The 25,290-nt window shown below is 38.4% G+C and overlaps 1 protein-coding gene across 1 annotated transcript in view; it reads left to right on the forward strand.

Moving 5' to 3' along the window:
- The window catches only part of LOC139718795 (MAM and LDL-receptor class A domain-containing protein 1-like), a 40,477-nt gene extending 15,468 nt beyond the window's left edge, over positions 1-25,009 (forward strand). The window contains exons 13-32 of the mRNA XM_071630259.1: positions 1,057-1,211; positions 2,822-3,014; positions 3,762-3,902; positions 4,535-4,800; positions 5,685-5,769; positions 5,901-5,987; positions 7,074-7,217; positions 7,875-8,134; positions 10,072-10,156; positions 11,001-11,147; positions 13,255-13,412; positions 14,852-15,044; positions 18,551-18,688; positions 19,470-19,741; positions 20,382-20,466; positions 21,195-21,368; positions 22,282-22,490; positions 22,935-23,025; positions 23,708-23,845; positions 24,735-25,009. Coding sequence (XP_071486360.1) covers positions 1,057-1,211; positions 2,822-3,014; positions 3,762-3,902; positions 4,535-4,800; positions 5,685-5,769; positions 5,901-5,987; positions 7,074-7,217; positions 7,875-8,134; positions 10,072-10,156; positions 11,001-11,147; positions 13,255-13,412; positions 14,852-15,044; positions 18,551-18,688; positions 19,470-19,741; positions 20,382-20,466; positions 21,195-21,368; positions 22,282-22,490; positions 22,935-23,025; positions 23,708-23,845; positions 24,735-25,009 — 3,296 coding nt within the window. The remainder of the gene's footprint in view (positions 1-1,056; positions 1,212-2,821; positions 3,015-3,761; positions 3,903-4,534; positions 4,801-5,684; positions 5,770-5,900; positions 5,988-7,073; positions 7,218-7,874; positions 8,135-10,071; positions 10,157-11,000; positions 11,148-13,254; positions 13,413-14,851; positions 15,045-18,550; positions 18,689-19,469; positions 19,742-20,381; positions 20,467-21,194; positions 21,369-22,281; positions 22,491-22,934; positions 23,026-23,707; positions 23,846-24,734) is intronic.
- The last annotated feature ends 281 nt before the right edge of the window (positions 25,010-25,290 follow it).

The following is a 25,290-nucleotide window of genomic DNA, read 5'->3' on the forward strand; positions in this document are numbered from 1 at the left end:
CACTACACTACACTACACAACCCTATACTACACTACACTACCCTATACTACACTACACTACCATACACTGCACTACACTATGCTACACTACACTTCACTACACTACACTGCACTACCCTATACTACACTTCACTACACTACCCTACACTGCACTACACTATGCTACACTATGCTACGCCACACTTCACTACATTGCAATGAAGTAAATATTTCTTATGAAAAGTGATTGTTTCGTGGGGTTCTACAATGAGAAGACAAATTGATAACATCAATCCTGCAACAATGCTGAACAATAAATAACCATGATGGAATAGTTTCAAAGCAGCAAATGGGTTGAAGCATGATGCAAATTTGGTATGCGTTCATTAACAAACTTTAAGGAATTTACAAAGGGTTTAATTATCTGATACATGGGTCTTATGTAGTTTCTTCAACAGTCTGTGGTAAATGACAAACCACTTTGTAGCTGTAGGTCAGTCTACATTGGTGGTCTTCTATGCAAGCCTAAGAGCTACACAGAATTGTTTTCCTTTTTCCACATTACACTGATACATTTATAGACATTAAGAGTTTAGAAAAAATACCAACAAAGTATTTTGACTGACAACATGAAAGTTTATATTTCTCGGCAAATCTAAATTTTCATCTTTTAACCATCTCCTGTCCAAAAATTTTACTTTTCACAGTGTTTTGAATGATTTAGTTTGTGAGGCATATAACTATTGCATCTTGAATTGACCAATTGTATTTATTTAAAAATGGGACCAATTTTACAAGATTGATTGCATGTAAACTTCAAATTTTGATTTCTCAAAACTATGTTTTTCTGGTAATCATTTTGTTACTTTTTAATTGAATCAGCCAACGTATTTATCATGCAACTATAACATCCAGCTGAGCTTGTGATATATATTTGAAAATACCTAAACCAGGAAATCATGGACAGTTTGACCATTAAATCATTTGTTGTAACAGGTCACATTTAGTTCACTAAATTCTCAGTCAAGTGTTACATTGATACTTTGTCATGTACTCTATCAATTTTCTCCCTGGTAGGTAAATACATGTACATTGACACAGCTGCCCCAAGGGTGCCAGGAGAAAAGGCGTGGCTCTACTCACACACCTTCCCAGCTGCTGGTAGCCACTGTTTGGAGTTCTACTACCACATGTATGGGGGCAACATAGGCTCCCTGTCCATGCTAGTGGAGGTCAGTTCAAACTCTGGATATGTTTCTAAGTTACTTCCTTTGTAAAAGGGGAGGAGATGCAAGAGGTGAAATCATGCCATGTTTTTGATAACAAGTAATTTCCTTTCTTTCTTGGAAAGCGCAATAAAAAGTCTATGGGGGGACTTTTCTTGTTGAGATTTGGTAGATCAAACCTAATGCCACATAACATTCTGACTTTGAGAGAAATGGCTGCAAGCTGAAATGTTACATATACATCTGCACAACTAAACTTGAGAGAGTTTATGTCAGAATTGGTACTGTGTCATTAATTTATTACAGTGGGAAGATGTCAGTTGTAGCAGCAACCAGAACTTTACAGAGTTGGTTCACATCTAAGTTAGATCATTCCCCTTCCTTGAAACAAGGACCAAGATAGATGATTTGTTACCTCTGCCATGGAGGGTATGTTTTTGCTGCTGTTGGTTGGTTTGTTTGTTTGTCTGTTTGTCTTTGTGCAAAATATCTCAAAGAGTTGTAAACAGATTTTGATGAAACTTACAGGGAAGTTTTGTAATGACACATGGAAGAGATGATGGAATTTTGGAGGTGATCCAATAATTTTTATGGATTTTTGAAGCATTTTTGATCTTTTGGCAGGTAGGATCAATGAAGTCGGGAGTTCATGCTGCACTTTTTAGGTTTGCATACACGCACTAAAGTGCATGCTATGCTCTGCTTGGGGGAGGCACTGGTTGCTGATTTATTTGATGAAAATCACTGTTGAAATGGCTGAGATATCAAAAAAAAAAAAGGAAAACAAAGTGGTCCTGATAAAAGGTGGATCACACCTTTTCTTAGGACCTTTTTGTTTTGGATATCTCAGCCATTTCAGAAACAAAATGCATCAAATAAACTTATATTCCTAGAATTATATGCTCTTTCATATTTCATCTGAGGTTTTTCATTATCTCTCAAAGAAGTTGGAACCTGAAGCTCCATCTTAACCAAAATTATACCATCCTTTTAAGTGATAGGCTTGGTTTTTAAATACAGTCAAACCTGCCTTAGCGGCCACCTCTCTATAGCGGCCACCTGTCTATAGCGGCCACTGAAAAATCCCCCCGAGAGAAAAGCCATGTTAAAGACCCTGTGTATAGCGGCCACCTGTCTAACGCGGCCAGCGGCCACAAATTTTGTTTCCCGCGGTAGATTTTAACCTGTCTATAGCGGCCAAAAACCCGATGGAGCCGTAGCCGAGCTGATAATTCTGCTTTTTAGCCGTGCCAGTCATTTCTGGGCAACATTCAGTGATCGCCACCGTTGCATTCATCACTTATTCAGTCACAATAATGCACTAATTCATGACTGTGCACATGCTACATCTAGTGTAGGCCTACTGTGCAACAATTTCATAAACACCGGCATTGTTCTAGATATGCATGATACACACGTGTGCATACGTACACACATAAATGTACATGTATATACAACGATGATACATGTACATGTAGGCAATGCACACAAAGTTGGATTACCTGTCTATAGCGGCCACCTGTCTATAACGGCCACTTTATCCGTATCCCTCGGGTGGCCGCTATAGACAGGTTTGACTGTATAATACTTTTTCTGAATGTCCTTTGTAATACTAGGTTGGTGGTTTGCTATCATCCCCCTACTTCACATTGAGTGGTCAGCTTGGTGACCAGTGGAACGTGGCCCGAGTTCCTCTGGCCATCAATGACGACTTCCAAGTTTACTTTGAGGCGACAGTCGGTGATGGCGCCCTTGGCAACATCGCGCTCGACGACATTGACATGTATGCAGGATCCTGCCTTACACCTGGTATGAATCTAAGACTAGGATTGCAGTAGATTGTGTGAGGGCGTTATTGCCTGATCTGGCTGAGTGCAATGGATATTTGTTTTAGCAGTATTATTCACTGAAATATACACTGTACAAAAACACTATAAATGTGTTGTCTTGGAGGAAGACTTTCATTGTTATTGGAGCAGTTGAATGTTTCTTATCATTACAAACTATGTATATCTTCAAGGAACATACATAGTAGTCACCATTTCATCACCCTAACTTTTAAAGCTTGAAATCTCACTTATACTTGTGAGTGCAAAGAAGATTAAGCTATTAAAGGTACATGTAAGAATCCTCTTATTGCCAATTTTGATAACTTCAACAAGTTTTGTTCCTACATATATAGTAACACAAAAGTCCAGTTTTGAAATCAGTTGATTCTATGTTTTTCGTATGATATGAATAGAAAACTCATTGTACAAATTCAGCGTGGATAGATTTTGTTTCACTTTAGTATCTAACAAGATCATTTGGCATCCAACAAACCCTGAGATGTTATTGAGAGCCTCATATGAATCTGCAATATGTCAGACGAAGTACATGATGCCATATCAGGTACTTAATTCTGTGCCTTTCAAGAGTTGACAGGTGGCTTACAAATGTTGGCCATACAAGTAGCTCATCACTAGTGCTACTGACCTTAGGTCTTGTCATGTGCTTAGTGGAGAGTTTTGGCAACGTGATAATTCCGTTCTGTCCCCACATCTCTACTGTCTATAGGTGACTGTGACTTTGAATCTGGCTTCTGTACCTGGACCAATGACCCCACTGGGGATATGTTTGACTGGATCTTGGGTTCAGGTGGCACACCAAGCATAGGAACAGGTCCCTCTGTAGACCACACCCTGGGAACAGCCTTAGGTAACTCTTGTGGCTCCAGTTCTTCACCTGTGTGCTTGTATTCCTTCCACAGTGTGTAATTGAGGAAAATTGTGAACATGACACTATAAAAGTGGAAGTTTTGTGGTAGGGAAATTTTTCGTGGCACCTTTTTGTTTTAGGAAAGGCTTAATTCTGATCCTACTCATGTCCATGTTTAATATTGATGAGCATTCTCATGCTCTCTGGACTGTGTAGATATCATTTAAGAATAGATATTGGAATGTAAAATAGATCATAAATTACAGCAGCAAATTGTACATTGTTGTATTTTGAGATACAGTCAGAATCAGGAAATTTCCATGCCATTGATGCCATTAAGGATCCAAAAGTTTGATTGATAGGTATCTGACAGATGAATTCTTACACCTTAGAAGGATTTTTTGTTATTATCATTAGAGGGATTTTTGTTTTTTGATAGTAAAGGGATTTTTGTTTTTTATTAGCGGAGGGGTTTTTGTTTCTAATTATCAGAGGATTTTTTTGTTTTTTATTCTACTGATCAGAAGGTATCATTCTTTGGTTATGGTTAACTAAAGATTAAATCAGGGTATAGTTTTGGCAGTGTAAAAATCAATGAGTCAGTGTCATTAAAGCTACCGTTTCTGCTCCAGGTACATTTGTTTTCATCGAGACGTCGTCACCCCAGGTGTTTAATGATGCGGCCCGCCTCCGCAGCCAGGCATTTAGTGCCACGCCCTCTGGAGGCAGGTGTCTGCGATTCTGGTATCACATGTATGGCACTCAGATCGGCTCGCTCCATATCTACCTCGAGACCGTAGAGGGCAGCGTGACCTCTGACCTCTGGATCTATGGTGTCAATGTAGGAGATCGCTGGTCTGAGGGACAAGTACCAATCATCAGCTCTGTGAATTACTACGTGAGTCTTTATGTCTTTCAGTCATTGATAACTCATTTGTTTAAAAAATATATATATACAGTAGAACCTCTCTTATCCGGCCTCCCTTTATTCGGATCTCTCTATTATACGGACGCAATCTCGCTGTGATTTTTTTTTAATAATTATGGGAGAAAAGCGGGATTCCCAACTCCTTGAGAACTCCTACACAAACACTCATGAATTACATTATTACTTCCAACATGATTAACATACATTAAAATTTCCTTCCAAATTGCTTACCTTCAGACATTTTAACATTCCCAAACATCCCCAAATGTAACAATGAAAAGGTTGCAGTATACACATTACTACATGTGGTACTACAATGGGCTACATCAGTACATGTGTATGTATTATATGTACATGTATAAAGCATTGAGTCTCCCGTATCCAGCCAAATCCCTTATCCGGATGAGCCCCAGTCCCGACTTGTCCGGATACGAGAGGTTCATCTGTATTTGACATTGTGTTTTTATCTATCCTTTGTCCAAATTTCTTGGTCATAACATGATTTTGCAAGCAAAGAACCAATTATCTGGAACCTATTTTTCCAGTTGCTAGTATTTGTTTTTGTTTTTTAAAACCTCTGTCATAGGATTACATGATCAGATGAGACAGATAATGATTTATTGTCTCAGATACATAACAAAAGCGGATTGACTTCAGCATCAATGTTTGACATATTGCTCAACATGGCAACTGCCTTAAACAAACTGCCAAACTTTGACAGAAATTTTCGTAATTAGTAGTATATTTGCAATCCAGCATTGCAATGGACATCATATTGGTGAGATTTATGCAAATATTTGGTTGTATTGTAGTATCAATTTTTCTTTTGTTTTGTTTGTTTGTTGACATTTTAGGTTGTATTTGAAGGGATTGTTGGACAAGGTTTTGAGGGAGACATTGCGCTGGATGACCTCATGTTTGTGGAGTCTTATTGTGGAGGTGAGTTTTAGCCTTTCTGTGCCAAGCACTTTGGACATTTTGTAGAATGCTAAGGTTTTTTGAGCCACTTGGCACTCAAAGCACAGAAATCTAACATTATATTTTGTCTGTGCTTTACATCCACTCTTTAGTCCTACCACCTCAGGCTGATCCAAGACCGCCCTCATTGACCACTCTAGACACAGGGACAGGACTGCCGTTGTCCACGCCATCACCTAGTAGGTTTGAAATCACACTTTTGTCACTTTGAAGGCTTGGTATGAATCTGTAGAGTATCTGTATTGACAGCATTGGAATTGCTTCATTTGTTGAAAATATTCTGTGGAATGACTGTTTTGTTTACTGAATGACTCCTCTTATACCAGCATGAATAATGATTTCTTCTGTATAATAAAGAATTGTATAGTGTTGTTTTTCATGCAATCAATAAGAGCCTTGCTAAACAACAGGAAAGTTTATTTCACAGAGACTACTCTATTCTCTTTAGTTTGGCAATCTAAGGGACATCATGGGATTAATGTGATATTTTGATTATTGGCAGGAACCAAAGTTGCTAAGCTGAAACAAAAAGAATGTGACACAACTGGTATTTACAATCAGTGCAATGTGCATAGTGAAAGTAACTTGAAGATGTGAGTGTGGTTTTGACATCTGTCATTATTGAAATCATGACATCTAATATGAGGCTTGTAAATCTTGTATTAGCATAAAAAGTCTATGAGGATTTCAGTATCTTGGTTAGATATGGGCTAGAGAGGTCAAACATAGTTCATAGAGGGAATCTAAATTCATCTTCCACTATTTGGAATTTGCATGCAATACATCACAAGGATTTACAAAGAAACTTATCCTGGCTGGAGTGACTTATTGCCAGGATACTGAGTTGACTTGGAGCCTTTTGTGTTCAAATCTAAACTGTGATTTTCAATGGTAGAAAGGTAAAAATATAATGTGATGGTCACTTGTGCCCTTGCAGTAGTCTTTCCCAACAAACTGCATGCGTTTCTTTCTAGACAGAAGCTCAATGGATACTACTATGACCCGATTTGAAATCAATTATGCAGCAGTGATTATGTAGCAACCATGTTCAGATACTCTGAGATTGCAACACTGTTGGTGAACCTCTTTGGGCGATATTTCACTTTTGAAATTGTCTAATCATAGTGGTATTTCAGATGTTTCTTATGCATATGTCTCCATTTCACAATAAAATTTGACAGTGTTCTGCAGGCTTATTATAGAAAGCATTTTTTACCTCTCCTTTATGCTGATGACACTAAGAAATGAATGTTTGTATCTTACAGGTCCCAGTGTGTACAGCTGTGACTTTGAGGCGGGCTTCTGTACCTTCACCCAGGCCACAGACGACGGCTTTGATTGGACCAGGAACTCTGGGGAGACCACGTCCACTTACACTGGACCAGCCACTGACCACACCCTGGGAACAGGTACAAGAGAGATGACCTCTTCAAAAGCTGACTTACAAAGTTTTTAGTTTAACTCTGATGGTGATGGGTGTCACTTGGAAAAAATATCACCAGAAATCAAGCTCTCTAGCAACATTTGTTATGCAGTTGTAGGTTTGTTTAAGTTTTTTTTTTCCCTTCAGTGTGTTCCCAAAATTTAGAAGAACATGATGGAAAAATTAGGTCTATGTAGAAAGGGCAAATTTGGTTATGTGTTAACTGAGATTGCAATAAAATCAAACTATTCAATACGAAATGAAATTCTGACTCTATTCTCAAATATTATATAAACTAGAACATTTGTATTTAGTACTCAGAGAGCACATTGTGTGGCTTGGCATATCTTCAGTGAGTCTAGTTTTGCGTGAATCAAGATTTTCAATAGAAAAAAATGAAATATGTGAGAAACCAGAAGTTGAGAATGGAAGAGTTTGTGTTGGTTGTTATTGCCAAAACAATCCATAAACCACAAATCATAGAACAATTCAACACACAGTAAGACACTCATTCGATAAATTTTTCACATTTTGATTATCTTGTTCTGTATTACGTGGTCTGAAATATGCTGAAATTATTACCCTTTGAGTATTAGAGGTGGTGTTTAAAGGCTATGAGCTCTTTGTATTTCATTCCTTTCAGTCGCAGGATTCTATATCTACACCGAGGCCTCCAATAACTTCAACAACATAGCCCGGCTTGAATCTGCACTGATCCCTGCCTCTGTGGGGAAGATTTGTGCTCAGTTCTGGTACCACATGTGGGGGGCCGACATGGGGACGCTGAGTGTGTACGCCAAGGTTGGGTCCAGCCTCGGTCCGGTCCTATGGTCTCGCAGTGGCTCCCTCTCTAGGAAGTGGTACAATGCCCAGGTGGAATTCATCCCCACTACTGACTACAAGGTAAGATACGTTTAACCCATTGAAGATGAGTCCCAAGAATACTCGGGCAGGTGTCTATGGGAAATGTGTGTTATAGCAAAATCAGTCCGCCCTCAACGGGCTAAGTTACAATTCCTCTCCATAACAAAAAAAAAAAAAAAAATAGTAAAAGTGTCATAAGCTTTTGCATGTCACATTTACAAACTTGACTCAGTCAATGGCTTGCCAACTTGTGAACTTTTCTCAAATGATTTATGCACCAATACACATTGTTTTTGATTGATGGCCATGTTGAAAATCAGGGGGCATATGTAAGCGAGTATCATGTATGATCATGATATTGATCATGGCTAATGCTCAACAACACATGCAATTATATGATATTATACAAATGATGCACAGGATAGAGTGCGTTAAACGCCACGAAATAATCCTGTGCATCATTTGTTTTATAAAATGGGTCGAAAATTCGAAAACTAACAGCATTTTTCTGCGTTTTTCACGCACGTTTGTGGGTCAAGAAGTCCGAAGATGTTCGTCCCAAACATTTACGCACGTCGCACTCGGAAATCCCGCACATATAAGTATGATGGGGGGTTGGGTTTCCGGACACTTAGTTCCCGCATGAAAACTTACTTATTTTACATAGAATATGCACCCTTTACCTTAAAGACTTGGATAGACTCCTCATATAGGCCTACTAGACAACATACTTTGAAAACGGCGTGAGAATTAACCTGCTAAATCGTTGGATTTGCCCTTCAAAGTGACTCCATGTATGTGTTCGGTCCCACAACGCGTGGTCTACTGTACTGTACGTATAAGAGTATACGTACGCCACACATGTTATGCACAAGGGAAGAAAGGCCGGCGGCCGGCAGCCCGAACTAGAAGTTGTTTACAGGATTGACAGCGCGTATGCATGCAATTCAAAGGAGCCGCCGCGCGCACAGACGATCGGCAATAGGATTTAACACGCAGTGCAATGGGACTGAGTAACCAAAGCACACGTGACTCATTTCAGCGCTTCCTATTGGCTACATTCTTGAACCCATTTTATAAAAAAGATTACTTAAAATATACATATTGACATGTTATATACTTTGCATTTATTGGTTGGCTCTCACTTTAATTAGTTGCCACATCTTTGTACACCAGGTGTAGGGCCTGCTGCTTGTTCAGCCCCCCCCCCCCCATTCTTTATCCTTCTGTTGTTCCTTATCTTGTTTGATGTTGCCTCCCTATTCATCTTTATCCTTGACAGGTTGCCCCCCCCCCCCCCCCCCCCCCCCATGATCACTAGCACACCTCTGCCTTTTGTCCATTCACCCCCTTGCTTTAATCCCCTTCCTTACCTGTTTGGCTCCCTGCCTTTGACTTTTAACCCATCCCTTTTGTTTTCATTGTTCTGTGTCCCTATAGCCCTCCTGAAACTGCTTGTTGTGTGTAGTCTATTATGTGAGTGCTTTCCCTACCTGTGTGTCATTTTGCCTCTTACAAAGATTCTGGTAGGATCGAAAGCTCAGACCCCTTTTGTATGTGTAAAAAGCACTATACTCACTGTAAGTCAACTTGAATTCAGAAAAGCATTAAACTTCACAACAAATATGATAATTGTTGAAAATATGATAACTGGAGCATACAATGTATCATTTGTTCTTGTATTGCCTTGCAGTGACAGTCATTAGCCAGAATTGTCTCATATTCCTTTTTTTTTCTCTCTTTTTTACAAGTGAGGAAAAAGCAAATGGGACAGAAAAAAGAATGCAAACAAACAGCATTGTTTGGTATGAGGAATAAAAGAGCCAGTATACTTGGCTTATACAGTACATCTCTCTTTACTGTTTATTTCAAGAGTTCTGAAGACTTGTTGATAAAATTCATTATTTTGTTTTTTTCCTTGTATGTGTATGTTTGCTGATCTCTTAAACACCAGTGTCACATGTTTTTATGCACAGTTTGTGTTTGAGGGAGTGACGGGAACCAACTTTGACAGTGACATCGCCCTGGATGACATTTTCATCACAAATGGAGACTGCCCAGGTAAGATATGATGTTCATTTGCAGAAGGGTACCCCTGATTTCAGCTCCCATCTTCCCCGAAAAAAATAAAAGATTTTGATTTGCATCAGAATAATATCATCCAAAGTCTAGGTGAAGTTGCCTTCTGTGTGGAGCAATGAGAAAAAGGAATCTCTTTTAACTCGTCAAGGACGGGCTGATTTTGCTATAACATGCATTTCCCTCAGACACCTGCATGAGTATACTCGGGACTCGTCCTCAACGGGTTAATCTTTTGATTGTGAAGTGGTATGCTAATTAAGTCGTCCACATCTCACAAATTACTTTGGCCTAGAAACATGTATATGCAACAGTGCCCTGCACTGCACAGACTTGATTTGTGTTTGTCTGATATGAAGATGTCAAAAAGATGCTACAGGGGAGTTCTCTATATTTTTGAATTGTCCCTCTCATACCCTTACAACACAGAAAAAAAAAAGTATCCTCAAGTAATGTGAAATATATGAAAATTTAGAATTATGTTAGAGTCTAAAGTTGTACATTTTGATCACAACCTGTCTGTATTTCACAGTCCATCCAAGGGACCTACAATTGTATAAGACATACCTAATCACACAATTCTACCCCCCCCCCAAAAAAAAAAAGCATTCCAGAAAAGCAGCAAGATTAATACAATTTTCCATGTGTTCTTTGATTCCAAATTTTCAAATAATTATATACAAGAAGAATTACTCTTTCAGAAAATAAAAAAAGCAACAACTAAAGACTGATTACCTGTTTTGAGTCATCGTGTATAATCAGCATGTGTGACTTTTTGTTGGTTTTGTTCACATATGATTGAATACCCATCTGTTTGTGACTGCAGGTTTCCATACATGTGGCTTTGAGGACTCCTCACTCTGTGGCTATGCACAGGACACAACGGATGACTTTGATTGGAGTTGGACAGCTGGATCGACAGCGACGCCATACACTGGACCCTCTGTGGATGTTACCATGGGAACAGCCTATGGTAAGCCAAACAGGCAACTACAAACCATTCTTATGTTCTTTTAGTTTTTTGTCCCCGCCGAACGAGTTCGAGCAGGGGACTATGAAATGGGCTCCGTACGTGTGTGTGTCTGTGTGTCCGTCCGTCTGTCTGTCTGTCCGTCCGTCCGTCTGTCGTAGCGTCCGTCCGTCCGTCCGTCCGTCTGTGCGTCCGTGTGTGATCAAAATGTTCAAAATGCTACTCCTTCGCCATTTCTAACCCGATTTTGATTCTGTTTGCTTTATATGATAGCACTACATGGGAGCTTTGAAACTTCTACACAGAATTTCAGTTGTGACCTTTGACCTTGACCTTTGACCTATATTGTACATTTTGCTTCAAAATGCTACTCCTTCGCCATTTCTAACCCGATTTTGATTCCGTTTGCTTTATATGATGGCACTAGGTGAGGGCTTCAAAACTTCTACACAGAATTTTGACCTTTGACTTCTTTGACCTTTGACCTTGATTTTTGACCTATATTGTACATTGCCTACAAAATGCTACTCCTTCGCCATTTCTAACCCGATTTCGATTTCGTTTGCTTTATGTGATGGCACTAGGTTAGGGCTTCAAACCTCCTACACAGAATTTTGACCTTTGACTTCTTTGACCTTTGACCTTGATTTTTGACCTATATTGTACATTTTGCTACAAAATGCTACTCCTTTGCCATTTGTAACCCGATTTCAATTCCGTTTGCTTTAAGTGATGGCACTAGGTGAGGGCTTCAAAACTTCTACACAGAATTTTGACCTTTGACTTCTTTGACCTCTGACCTTCATTTTTGACCTGTATTGTACATTTTGCTATCAAATGCTACTCCTTCACCATTTCTAACCCGATTTTGATTCCATTTGCTTTATGTGATGGCACGAGGTGAGGGCTTCAAAACTTCTACACAGAATTTTGACCTTTGACTTCTTTGACCTTTGACCTTGATTTTTTACCTATATTGTACATTGGCTACAAAATGCTACTCCTTCGCTATTTCTAACCCGATTTCGATTCCGTTTGCTTTATGTGATGGCACTAGGTGAGGGCTTCAAAACTTCTACATAGAATTTTGACCTTTGACTTCTTTGACCTTTGACCTTGATCTTTTTACCTATATTGTACATTTTGCTACTAAATGCTACTTCCGGCGGGGACATATATTACGCACCTCGTAATTTCTACTTTTCCTTGTTTATCTTGTATGTGTTGTATTTTTACCTGCCAAATAATGTAGGGGTTTAATCCTTGTTTGTGATAGGGGGTCTAAGTCAAACAATCTTACAATGTGCAAGAGGTTGGAGTGTGAAAATTTATCATAATCTTGCACTTCAACATCATTTATTTGTCTTGAATGCAAAACGTGTGAATCAGGATATGCCATCCATTAAAAAAAAAATATGGACATAGTACTACTGTAAAAGTGGATATTTTTGCGTGATTTTTTGCGCTCAACCCGGTAAGAAGAGTTTCGCATGGTTTTAATTCTGCCGAATCAAGATGGTAAGTGCAGGAACATATAGCAAGCAAAAATATTCACATGCTTTTATTTTTGCACTAGTTTCTGGTTGCGTGAAATGCTCAAAAATTTCAACACCACAAAAATGTCCACTTTTACAGTAGTTTTGAGTAACAACTTGTATAAGTACAGGCATTTACATTAATACTAAAGCAAATCACCACATCTCCAGCTTAAGTAAAGGATATGTACAGTACTTTTTTGTTGTTTTTCCGTGATATTTATTGATTTCCTTCAATTTTACATTTTATTATACCTTGCCTATGAAGAATACAAACACACACACGCACACACACAAACAAACAGAAAAAGCTGTACTATACCACTACCCTTTTGTATGTCTGTTCTGTCTGTGTTGCTGCAGACAAACAGTCAAATATGAAGCAGTTGATAATCGTACTGACAACCAGTCAATATACGTAAAGCCAGTCAATATTCAGACAACTGGTCAATATATTATTATACAGAAATCCAGTCAATATACAAACAACCAGTCAATCTACATACATCCAGGCAATGTACAAACAACCAGTCAATATCTAACATTATGTTTTGTCCTGATTTTTTTTTCTCCAGGACATTACGTGTACATCAATGCTGCTACTCAGCAGCCAGGGAAAACAGCAAGACTTGTGACGCCGTACTTCGACCCGGCGACTACGGGTGAGACGGAGTTCTGCTGGACGTTCTTCTACCACATGTTTGGTGACCAAATGGGTGCACTTAGTGTCATGGTGAGTACATCAAAACGAGTTCTATTCCTCAATATCACGTACTCTTTGACAGCTGTGTGTGTTCTTTCCTTTCATTTCACAGTTATGGCAAGCAGGCCAGGAAACACTTAGAAACATACAGTTGGCCAATGTTTCCCAGATAATTGTAATTTCTTTGTAATCAATGTTACATTTTCATTGCCACCCCCATTTTGTGATTGAGAGCATGTATAGTAGTGCGCGATGCACTTGTGACAACTGATTGAGTGCGAATTGCTAAAGTATTCATTGTGACGTCAGTGACCGTGCAGTTTAATATGCTTTCTCTATAATGTCCCATAGGATAACACGCCCTGCTGTTATGCTTTCTTGTTGCACACTTTTTGCATGGCTGTGCATGTTCGTAAGAAAATCAAGGACGCACACATGGCTCATTTTAGTGCTTCTGATTGGCTACATTCTTGAACCCATTTTATAATTGCTTTCATGTGTGCATTATGCATAAAAAGAAAAAAAATATTTAAGAAGAACAATTACTGATGGGGCTAAGTAGATAAAGAAATGAATGAATGAATGAATAGATAGACAAAGAAAGAAAGAAAGAAAGAAAGAAGAAAGAAAGAAAGAAAGAAAGAAAGAAAGAAAGAAAGAAAGAAAGAGAGAAAGAAAAAGGGCTTAAAAAGTACATAGAACTGGACCCTGTGGAAGACCAGCTAGTGCAGCAAAATATGGGTTATCCAGCCATCTTGTCAGGCAGGAAATAAAGACAAACAAACAAACAATCGAACAAATGAATAGTAAGCAAATAATCATCGACTATGAGGGCATTGGTACAATTTAACATTGACGTGGTGATCCGTGAGGTGTCTATTAGGTCAAGCCGAAGGCGAGGGTTGATAGACACCTTAAGGATCAACGAGGAGATGTTAGATTGTATTCATTACCCCAAAAATAGGAGATGATTATTTGCTTTATATCCCACATCGACTGACAAACTTGAGATTTGACCAAAATGTATTCCATCAACTACACAGAGTTTTGTTTTTTAATCGTGCTGAATATTACAACACAGTCTGCGGCAGTCAAATGAACGAGACTAACGTTAGATCGAAGACAAGAACAAGTAATACTGATAATTGTGCGATGTGCATGGATGTGTGCCACTAGAACTTGGTAGCTACCCGCGTGGCTGATAGATGCAAGCAATACCTTATATCGTTTGCAATCGCGGGTATGGTAACAAGTGGTAACCAAAAAAGTGTACCGCATATGTAATAGTACCATGGCATGGATGTTACAGGAGAAAAACATCTCTCAATCGCGTGTTCCAAAGTCAAGTAATCCCATCGATCAAACATACTTATGTGCGATATAATTATATTTAAAAGCTACCATGTAATTCATGCATGGTGTGTACAACCCATCGGAACTGATTGCTCGTGTGTATTGACTCATGGCAGCTTGAAGGAGACCCACAGCCTCTGTGGACTCAGTCAACCTCTGACCTCGGTGACACTTGGTTCTTTGCCTCCGTCAATGTCTCCAGCTCCGCCGTCTTCCGTCTGGTGTTTGAGGCCATGGTAGGCTCGGGTCCCAGGAGTGACATTGCAATAGATGATGTTGACTACCAGTTATCACCATGTGGTGCCATAGGTGAGGAATTCATTAAAACTCCCCATATGTGAGTCTAGCAATTTCCTCCTGTAAGTGCCAAATTTGGATCATGCAAATGAGCTGCACATTGTATTGCTCTGTGCAATCCATATTATCTTGTTCCCTACACAAACCTGGGGGGCTGTAATGTAATCAAATCTATAGGGATTTGAGTAACTTGTGGGAGAAATTTAATTGGAAAGTAGATTTCATGAAATCTCATGTGAATTTCAAAGCCTCACTCAAAACTCACATTTTTCACCAGGCATTCCATTGCTAACTCTCTTGGAGAAGTCTGCGCCTTTGAATGTTTCTATAACAGATATATGGTGCTTTACAAATGCTGTCATCATCATCATCATCATCATGACTAGTAAGAGACATGCTATCTAACCCCCTCCCCTCATGCATGTAGTTGTACACCGCTAATTGAACCCTAATTATGAAGATATTGATCCAGATACATGTGTAGGTAATATGATAGGTAGATAGATTTGTAGATGTAATATGGATGAATCGTTGGATGGATGGTTGGATGGATGGATAGAAAGATAAACAACAGACAGGCTGACAGACGGACAGATAATAGAAAGAGATATAGGAAAGTTGGTAGATAATAGAAAGAGATATAGGAAAGTTGGTAGATAATAGAAAGAGATATAGGAAAGTTGGTAGATAATAGAAAGAGATATAGGAAAGTTGGTAGATAATAGAAAGAGATATAGGAAAGTTGGTAGATAATAGAAAGAGATATAGGAAAGTTGGTAGATAATAGAAAGAGATATAGGAAAGTTGGTAGATAATAGAAAGAGATATAGGAAAGTTGGTAGATAATAGAAAGAGATATAGGAAAGTTGGTAGATAATAGAAAGAGATATAGGAAAGTTGGTAGATAATAGAAAGAGATATAGGAAAGTTGGTAGATAATAGAAAGAGATATAGGAAAGTTGGTAGATAATAGAAAGAGATATAGGAAAGTTGGTAGATAATAGAATGAGATATAGGAAAGTTGGTAGATAATAGAAAGAGATATAGGAAAGTTGGTAGATAATAGAAAGAGATATAGGAAAGTTGGTAGATAATAGAAAGAGATATAGGAAAGTTGGTAGATAATAGAATGAGATTTAGGAAAGTTGGTAGATAATAGAAAGAGATATAGGAAAGTTGGTAGATAATAGAAAGAGATATAGGAGAGTTGGTAGATAATAGATATATAGCAAAGTTGGTAGATAATAGAAAGAGATATAGCAAAGTTGGTAGATAATAGAAAGAGATATAGGAAAGTTGGTAGATATAGATACTGTACAAGTGGATATTTTCGCGCTACGAATATTTTGCGCTCAGCCGGATAAGATAAGTTTCGTGTGTTTTTAATCCCGCGGAATCAAGACATCAACTACAGGAACAATATCTTCATAATTATTGTTGTTGAACAACAACAACAATAATTATGAAGATATTGATCCAGATACATGTGTAGGTAATATGATAGGTAGATAGATTTGTAGATGTAATATGGATGAATCGTTGGATGGATGGTTGGATGGATGGATAGAAAGATAAACAACAAACAGGCTGACAGACGGACAGATAATAGAAAGAGATATAGGAAAGTTGGTAGATAATAGAAAGAGATATAGGAAAGTTGGTAGATAATAGAAAGAGATATAGGAAAGTTGGTAGATAATAGAAAGAGATATAGGAAAGTTGGTAGATAATAGAAAGAGATATAGGAAAGTTGGTAGATAATAGAAAGAGATATAGGAAAGTTGGTAGATAATAGAAAGAGATATAGGAAAGTTGGTAGATAATAGAAAGAGATATAGGAAAGTTGGTAGATAATAGAAAGAGATATAGGAAAGTTGGTAGATAATAGAAAGAGATATAGGAAAGTTGGTAGATAATAGAAAGAGATATAGGAAAGTTGGTAGATAATAGAAAGAGATATAGGAAAGTTGGTAGATAATAGAAAGAGATATAGGAAAGTTGGTAGATAATAGAATGAGATATAGGAAAGTTGGTAGATAATAGAAAGAGATATAGGAAAGTTGGTAGATAATAGAAAGAGATATAGGAAAGTTGGTAGATAATAGAAAGAGATATAGGAGAGTTGGTAGATAATAGAAAGAGATATAGGAAAGTTGGTAGATAATAGAATGAGATATAGGAAAGTTGGTAGATAATAGAAAGAGATATAGGAAAGTTGGTAGATAATAGAAAGAGATATAGGAGAGTTGGTAGATAATAGATATATAGCAAAGTTGGTAGATAATAGAAAGAGATATAGCAAAGTTGGTAGATAATAGAAAGAGATATAGGAAAGTTGGTAGATATAGATACTGTACAAGTGGATATTTTCGCGCTACGAATATTTTGCGCTCAGCCGGATAAGATAAGTTTCGTGTGTTTTTAATCCCGCGGAATCAAGACATCAACTACAGGAACAATATCTTCATAATTATTGTTGTTGAACAACAACAACAATAATTATGAAGATATTGATCCAGATACATGTGTAGGTAATATGATAGGTAGATAGATTTGTAGATGTAATATGGATGAATCGTTGGATGGATGGTTGGATGGATGGATAGAAAGATAAACAACAAACAGGCTGACAGACGGACAGATAATAGAAAGAGATATAGGAAAGTTGGTAGATAATAGAAAGAGATATAGGAAAGTTGGTAGATAATAGAAAGAGATATAGGAAAGTTGGTAGATAATAGAAAGAGATATAGGAAAGTTGGTAGATAATAGAAAGAGATATAGGAAAGTTGGTAGATAATAGAAAGAGATATAGGAAAGTTGGTAGATAATAGAAAGAGATATAGGAAAGTTGGTAGATAATAGAAAGAGATATAGGAAAGTTGGTAGATAATAGAAAGAGATATAGGAAAGTTGGTAGATAATAGAAAGAGATATAGGAAAGTTGGTAGATAATAGAAAGAGATATAGGAAAGTTGGTAGATAATAGAATGAGATATAGGAAAGTTGGTAGATAATAGAAAGAGATATAGGAAAGTTGGTAGATAATAGAAAGAGATATAGGAAAGTTGGTAGATAATAGAAAGAGATATAGGAGAGTTGGTAGATAATAGAGATATAGCAAAGTTGGTAGATAATAGAAAGAGATATAGCAAAGTTGGTAGATAATAGAAAGAGATATAGGAAAGTTGGTAGATATAGATACTGTACAAGTGGATATTTTCGCACTACGAATATTTTGCGCTCAGCCGGATAAGATAAGTTTCGTGTGTTTTTAATCCCGCGGAATCAAGACATCAACTACAGGAACATATGTGGCAAGCAAAAATATTTGTGTGCTTTTATTTTTGCGCTAGTTTCTGGTTGCGCGAAATATTTCAACACCGCGAAAGTTTCCATGTTATGTATGTAGCACTGAAAAATATGTTCTTACTGAAATATGTAACTGTACTGGAGCTTGGGTCATGATGTAAAGAGACAAATTCTCTCTATTTGTTACCTGCTCCTTTTATCATCAGGATCCTGTGACTTCGAGTCCAGCATGTGTATGTGGAAGAATGTGGATGGAGATGACTTTGATTGGCTGAGACTACAAGGGACCACGCCCAGCACAGGAACCGGTCCCAATGTTGACCACACCCTTGGAACCTCCTTTGGTAGGTCTTAATTTGCCACACCCAAGACACTAGAGCAATTAAAAAAAAATCACATACACACACGCACACACACACACACACACACACACACACACACACACACACACACACACACACACGCATACATTGTGTGCAACAATCAATAAAGCAATCGTATCTTTTTATCTGCATGCAGTATTCCTACTCTGGTAAGAAACAAACACCTGCTTTGAATTACATACTTAATAAGCTGAGACTGAAATAATTCAATTTATTATGAAATGATGACATTAGATATTCTACATGTATTAGCTTTTGATATAGCTATATTCTTATATTCACATATATCTTTAACTAGCATGAGTATGAACTGTGAGTATGGCTTCATTGTTTGTGTGACAAGTAAGAGATGACAGTTTTTCCGTGAAGCACCAGGAATGATATCATCTGCAGGAAAAACTCAACTGACCTTCTTTCAGAGAGCGTTCAATGTGCATTTAGGTGCCAAGATCAGTGGTTAGCCCTCAGAACCTATAGCAGATATGGTCACAGTATCTTACTCACTGGAACACAACTACAAATACTACTGTCAAGGAGTTTTCATGTAAAGAAGTTTGATCTTTCACTATCTAAAACAGTTACTGTGTAATCATGCCCTACACTTTTTGGTGCTCAGTTGTGCCTGAGTTTTCTTAACCCATTGAAGACGAGTCCCGAGAATACTCAGGCAGGTGTCTATGGCAAATGTGTGTTATAGCAAAGTCAGTATATCATATACAAATGTTCTATCTTCCCACTGCAGGCTCCTACATGTTCATAGAGGCTTCCTCACCACGGCTAGCCAGTGAGGTGGCACACCTCTTCCTGAGCTCCCCTGATCTCACCGGTCAGCGCTGCCTTGGCTTCTGGTATATGATGTTTGGAGTGGACACCGGTCAGCTGCTGGTCTACGGGACGACAGGTGCAGCCCTCCTTTCTAGCGAGATCCTCTGGTCACTGAGCGGTCAGCAGAATGTTGACCAGAACACCTGGCTGTATGGGCAGGTCACTGTGGACTTTGATGCCATTAATGAGGTGTGTTAACCCTTGGCCAATGCAAACCAACATATGTATGGTGCCTGTTTTAAGTCTATGGCAATTTCAGTTTGAGAGGGAACAGGTTAATCAGGAGATTATTTAGTTGATAACATAAGATGCTGTGCCATGGAGAACACAAACTTGATGGGTTTTTTTATTCTGTGAGAGCCTGAATTGAGTTTCCATGACAACCATCACCATGCACACTAGCCAAGCTGAATATGAAGTCTCACACAATTGTTAAGATGCTCTTTAGCTTTTGTTTGTCTACATGCGCTGCATCTATTAGAAAGTATTTGAGATCTGGTAATAATTAATTTTCTTATATAAATTGAATATCAATTTTTCTTTGTTCAGGAACAGTTTTTGTATGTAAATTACCTGTACGTCATATTTTTAACTCGAAATACTCTCCATCTAACTTCTGTAATTCTTTTTTTTTTTTTTTCGATGACTTCATCACTCTAAAATATCAAGACTTATTTTGGTACCAAATAGGTGTGCTCACTTACACTAAGACCTCGGCATTCTTAAAGAATCCTACAGTGTTAGATAACACCAAAGAATATTTGTTCAAGCCTGCTGTGATTCTATGTAACATAATGATCTGATTGCTGTTGACCTTTGACACACACAGGTCTACTTGGTGGCTGTCTTGACATCCGTTCCCTATGGAGATACATCAATAGATGACATAGTTCTCACAGAGGGAAGCTGTGATAGTAAGATCTCCACAATTGTGAATTGAGTTAATGTAGGTCTCTTTTTTACAGACATTGTTTATTTTAGAAAGAAAAAAAATTACTTACAGGACAACTTGTGCATCATGGTCATATATATGGATAAGTGGCTCTGGAGCAAAACTGTACAGAATAGTTACCAGTCATAGCTGCTGATTAATGTGCCTTGATATTAGCATACTTTTATGATCTGTCAATTTGACCCTGGATATCTTTTTGTTTTGTTTTGTTTTGTTTTCATATTGAATAACCAGCTGTGCATGCATCTAATGCAGTATTAGGATTGTATTGATCAATGAAATGCATACATCTTGCTGTTTCATTCCTCTCCATGTCTGCAGCGGTTATAGGGAAGTCTATGCAGAATTGTAGGGCAAGAGGTGTAGTGCACAAAAGAAAGAGATGAATATTGAAACAAGGATTCATATTATGCCAGCGTGCAAAGTACTTACTGTATCTTGGAGGCATTTGACTAAAAATTTGAAGCGCACCATTAACCCATTGAGGACAAGTCCCGAGTATACGTGGGCAAGTGTCTATGGAAAATGTTTGTGTGTTGTAGCAAATTAAGCCCGTCCTCAACAAATAATAATATGATGAAAAGGTTATGCAAGGAGACTTATACATTGGAAGTATCTTTGTTAAAGTTTCTTTGTTTAACAAATGAACGTATCAACTTCTAAACAACATTGTCTATTTTTATCACCCAGCTCTCCCTGCCTCAGCAGTCCCGAGTGTCAACACAGGTTCAGCGTCATGTGACTTTGAGATCAACTTCTGCCGCTACACCCAGGACCCCTCGTCGGACTTTGCCTGGTCACGCCTCCAGGGGCCAACGTCCTCCGTCAACACCGGTCCTAGCGGTGACCACACCTCTGGTTCAGGTGTGTCCTCATTTATCCATTCTGATATCAAGTTTTGTCTTTTTATTTTAGTTTTTTTTTTTTTTTAGCTTAACTTTTTTCCAGAATATTCAGTTCTGTTTTTGCCTTGTTGAGTTACAAGCCATTGCCAGTTTGAAATAATCTTTTTATTGAATTTGAGATTTACTGGGGGATATTGGGAACATTTGCAAATTAGCTTCCTAAGAATTCTGAAATCAAAGAGAAAAACCTGGGTTCCTGTGGTGATGTTATATGATGTTGTAGAGTTGACAGAAGTGCAGTGTAAAATTCACTTGTCACTGTGAGTAATTCTGTGTCTACAGAACTGTGGTGAATATTAGTCACTCCTTTCTGTGCCAGGGAATTTGGACAGTGTATGTGGCATTTTCTGTGCCAATCAGGGTTCAAAGCACACAAGCACACAAACGATTTAAGCTTTTTTTTTTTTAAGCTTCATTCTTACCACCGACAGAAAATTGTACTGCTGCTGCTCTATCATGTGATATTATCAGGGTGATGTATGTCTTCACAGTTTTTTACAACTGACACCAAGATGATTACCATGTAAAGTGTCAGGTCAGAAAAATGACTGAACTCTGGTATCTGCATGATTCTATCTCCACTATAGTCTTCAATCTCTACACCCAGACATGTACAATGCAAGGTGCCTTACAAAGTACAACTTCTACCTGTAGAATTTTTTGTCCTACACTGTGTATGAGCAGTTAATATCTGTGTACACTGCTTATATTCAGAGTACATACAGTATACACCTGTATATATATATATATATATATATATATATATATATATATATATATATATATATATATATTTCTGTTGTTTTTCAAAGGATTTTATATCTTCACTGAGGCGTCTAGTCCCCGTTTGCCTGGAGATACTGCTCGTCTAGTCTCACCATCCCAGAACACGACGGGGTCTGCTGGAATGTGTCTTGAATTCTACTACCACATGTATGGTGGCACCATGGGAACACTGAAGGTCAACGTCCTGGACGAGAATGGAGCGGAACAGACCATTTTCAGCCGGGGGCCGTCTGACTTTGGGAATGTATGGAATCCAGCAGCCATCAGTGTAGACTCCAGTGGACAAAACTTTCAGGTGACGATACATTGTATGTCATATGTCATGTACAATGAGATTCATGTACATGTACATTGTATCTAGGGGTTTTTGCTATCGTTGTGCACTTCCTAAGACAACAGCTACTCTAGTTGTACCTCATCATACAGAGCTGAGCTGCAATGATTCATGTGTAACACAATGTTCTCTTATCCAATGCTTCCAACTTGTTTGTTTTTACCATATTCATATCTTCATATATTTTTATGTTTTGCAAGACTTTTTTGTGTATCTATTGTACAATATAAGTTAACAAAAACTACTTTCGTCCTGCAGGGTAAGGGTAAGTGTTAAATTGTCAGGCCCAGTTGGAGATAGTTCAGGTACCTGGAGAAGGATTAAAAATCACATTAGTGGCACAATTCTTTGGTTTGCAATAGAAGCTCTGATACAATCTCACATTCTACTTTGTCACTTCCTCAGTTTGTCTTTGAGGGCATCATCGGATCATCGTTTGAGAGTGACATCGCTGTAGATGACATCTCCTATCATAGTGGAAACTGTCCCCCATCAAGTAAGAAATTGTACTATCATCTTCTTGTGTTTCTAAACAGGGATGTATGCAGGGACTTTCCAGGCTACTGTCCTCCCCATCCCCCATCCCAGGCCCTGATTATTTGTGACATTATGCATCTTAATCCCTCCTCTGTTGCAGATTGTCGTGAATGCAAATTTTATGAAAATGTTCCCTTTGTTGTGAAACCATATAAGATCTTAACGTTTACAAGCACAGAGCAAACTACTGTTTGCCATTCCGGTGAAATACTAACCATTTCCCTCTTGGACATGGTCATGTAGAATAAAATCAATCCACATAATATGTTTTCCCATTGCCATTAATTTTGATATACATATATTGTGCAAAATAAAGGTTTCAATGGTGGTTGTTCCATAGGTTTTGGATATGTGACATCTTGAGGTAAACAGAAAAAAAAAAACCACATTATCTCATCAATGTGGCCAAAATATGTAGATGTTATTCTGAGTTCAAGGAAATTCAAGATTGATATGTCTTTCAGAATTTCCCCACAAAATTAGTGATAATTAAATAATACCAGCACCAACAGAAATAGCAATAATTATAACAATAGTAGGATTAGGAGGAAAACTAGTTTCAACTTTTCGTTCTACAGAGTGGTCACTTCAGTCATGAAATACTGGTGTTTGTCATGCCATTTCAAATCTTATTTTTGCAGGAACTTGTGACTTTGAAAGCAGTATTTGTGGCTGGACACAGGAGACTAGTCTGGATGATTTTGATTGGCTGAGAGTCCGAGCGCTGGACGTTCCCCATGGCACCCCACTGGGTGACCACACCACTGGAACCTCTACAGGTACAATTTTATGCTGTCATGTGACACTGTAATATCGCCCTCTCTTGACAGAAGCACAGTATCTATAGTCCCAGTCACATCGACATCCCGGATCACCTCGCATCTGATGCAGGGTGATGCGGGGAGAGATCGGTGTTGATGCCTTGGGCATCCTTGGACATCCGGGAGGTCAACACGGCAACTTTTGGATGTCAAAAACACCCGGGGTCATCCGGGGACTGCCGTGTTGGTAGAGCAATCATAGATGGTCCATGTGGCCACCGCGTAGCTGCCGTGATGGTCCGTGTAAGCGCCATGTAGATGCCGTGCTATTCCAGCCTTATCCGTGTAGCTGCCATTTTGATACCATGTGTACAGTCATCAACGCTCGTTGACGCTCCATCCAGGGTGAAACTATCCTGGAACTCCCAGGATCATCGTGTAGACCCTTGAGGATCCGTGTTTATATGTGGCGGGGGCTTACATGTTGATTTGCTATCAGGAGATGTTTTGTATTGCCTGTTTTACTTTCTGAAACCTGTGTAACACTTTAAATCACTGTGATTGTTCTTGTTTACTGGAAGTTGTCAGGATAGAATTGTGAGAAATTTTCCAATTCTGTATGATTTCAAAGCATTAGTATTAGGGAGGAAAAAAATAATTGTCTCCTGTGAGAATAATAATAAACCTTCATTTAGATGTCAGCATGGGTTGCGGTTTTGCCAAAATTGAAAAAAACAACAACAACAAAAGAAAAAAAACCCAGAAAAGAAGTACATGTATGGTGAAATAGGTCTATTTCTTTTCTTTTGATATCAGTTGATTTGGTGTGCAGGATTTTTGAAATTTGATCAATGTTGTTCAACTAGATTCCATTTACATTTGTACATCCCTTTTCTGCCCTCCGCAGGTTACTTGCTGTTTGCTGATGTAGCCTCTGCACAGCGTTACCCTGGCGACCAGGCCCTGGTGTACAGCCCTTCGTTTGACGCCACCCAGGAGGGAGACTGCATGAAGTTCTGGTACCACATTGATGACTACGTGGACGCAGGGTACATCGCAGTGTGGGAATCTGTCAATGGCGCCCTCATTGGCCCCTATTGGTCATCCACGCCAGGTTCTCAGGGAGCTTCATGGCAGTATGCTACAGTGACGGTCAAGTCTAATGCAACTTTCCAGGTATGAAAAAAACTTTATGTTCACCTTTCAATTCCAATACTGTAAAACCAAAAATATTCACGAATTGAAACCCACAGCCTTTATCGAAGCATGACATTTTTGCAAATTTCCACTAGCATTCAATACATATAGTGTAGACAAGAACTTCTGCATGCATTTCAATATTGTGGAATCAAAATGCATGCAAAATTTTGAATGCACATGAATCTTCTTTGGTTTTACAGTATATTGTAATTCCCCATAGAGTTAAAACATGGTTCCTGTAATCATTGGTTGAGTGATTCCTG

Source organism: Diadema antillarum, unplaced genomic scaffold (genome assembly GCF_040938485.1).
Source record: "Diadema antillarum isolate AM-2024a unplaced genomic scaffold, OU_Dant_1.0 scf00000099, whole genome shotgun sequence".
Classification (NCBI taxonomy): Eukaryota; Metazoa; Echinodermata; class Echinoidea; order Diadematoida; family Diadematidae; genus Diadema; species Diadema antillarum.